The sequence below is a fragment of the Charadrius vociferus genome, unplaced genomic scaffold, assembly GCF_000708025.1.
Source record: "Charadrius vociferus isolate BGI_N301 unplaced genomic scaffold, ASM70802v2 scaffold1528, whole genome shotgun sequence".
In the NCBI taxonomy this organism is placed as follows: Eukaryota; Metazoa; Chordata; class Aves; order Charadriiformes; family Charadriidae; genus Charadrius; species Charadrius vociferus.
The window spans coordinates 118,208-119,638 of NW_009649849.1; the positions used below are offsets into that span (position 1 = coordinate 118,208).

Sequence of the window (1,431 nt, forward strand, 5' to 3'; positions counted from 1 at the left end):
GGTGGTTTGCAAAGGCAGCGAGGGCGGCGGGCGCTGCGAGGGCGACAAGCCGGAGGCCGTCCAGGGCTGCCACGTGGCCCTCTGCCCGGGTGAGAGGAGGAGGTGGTGGCACTCGAGGTGGGGGACACGCTGGTGGGGACCAACCCTCTTTCATGCCTCCAGCCCATCTCGGCTGCGGGGGGATGTTGGCAAAGCGTCCTGGTTGAGCATCCCTGATGCTGCTGGCAGAGAAAGGGTTAAACGCCAGCCAAAATCTCGCACTTCTTGGGTCTTGGCCCTGATATTTGCTGTAGATGGGTTTTCTGGGAGTTTGGGGATGCAATGAGCTGAGGGTACGATGGAGATGGGCATCCTGGAGTTCGTCTCCCGGGGGGTTTTTTTGGTTGGCTTAAGTGCTGGGCCAACCGAGTGCTCCCCATGGGACCTCGTTTTTAAGGAGATCTCTTAAAAAAATAAAAAAAAAATTAAAAATCCCCCACCAAAACCCCCTCCTGAAGTATTTTGAGTGCCCCCAACCTCCCGTGGCGGCTGGGCATCCTGGCGCTCTCTCCGCAGGGAAGCTCTCCGGCATCACCGCCAACACCGGTGACCACGGCACACCCAAAGGGCAGCGGGTGCCCCAGGATGGACCCAAAAACCCCGTTAGCAAGATCTCTTCCAGTAAGTGTCCCCGCTCGGGTAAGGGCGACGCTTCCCGGGATAACCCTCCCGAGGGCTCCTGCAGCTCCCAGTGGGAAGCACAGGCGGTTCAGAGGATGGATGCGCATCCAGCAGCGGTTTTGGGGGGGAGTTTTACTCTGGTTTTGGGGAGCTTTACCCTCTGATGCTGCATCCCCGCCGCCTCCGCTTGCCAAACCTGCAGCTCGGTTGCCATCTCGTGGAGGCCGGGATCTTGCAGTTCCCGCTGCCTTCGGCTGGGCACCACCTCGCGCTGCCTTCATCCTCCTGGATTTTATGCCGTTTCCTTTTTACGGTGAACTTTTTTTTTTTTTCTTTTTTTTTTTCTTCCAGCCTCCCGCGTTTAGCTGAGGGGGCAGATGGCTTTTGCCCCTTGCTCCAAGCCACGGGGGTTGCTTGGGGCGCTTCGTACCTGGGGCGGTCAGAGTTAAAGATGCTGGTTTGGAGCATCCCTTGTTTTTTCTCCTGTGCAGAGAAACCTTGAGCGCTTTGGCTTCGTTTTCCAGCACCACCCCCCCCCTCCCTTCCCCATACAAGCATTGCCAAAATTGCAAAGAGCAATAGCCGGGGGCACCCCATGTCCCTTGGGACCATCAGGAAGGTGCAGGGGTGGCATCCTAACGCCGGCCTCGTCCTTCGTGCTGTCTGACGCTGCTCTGTCCCTCTCCAGGGGAGCCGTGCCTCGGGGACAAGTCTATCTTCTGCCAGATGGAGGTCCTGGCCCGCTACTGCTCCATCCCCGGCTACAACAAG

The 1,431-nt window shown here is 58.6% G+C and overlaps 1 protein-coding gene across 1 annotated transcript in view; it reads left to right on the forward strand.

The window, feature by feature from the left end:
* ADAMTS14 (ADAM metallopeptidase with thrombospondin type 1 motif, 14) overlaps positions 1-1,431 on the forward strand; it is a gene marked incomplete at its 3' end in the record, with an annotated part of 31,758 nt that extends 30,327 nt beyond the window's left edge. Inside the window, exons 22-24 of the mRNA XM_009890937.1 lie at positions 6-89; positions 556-660; positions 1,349-1,431. Of these exons, the coding sequence (XP_009889239.1) occupies positions 6-89; positions 556-660; positions 1,349-1,431 (272 nt within the window). The remainder of the gene's footprint in view (positions 1-5; positions 90-555; positions 661-1,348) is intronic.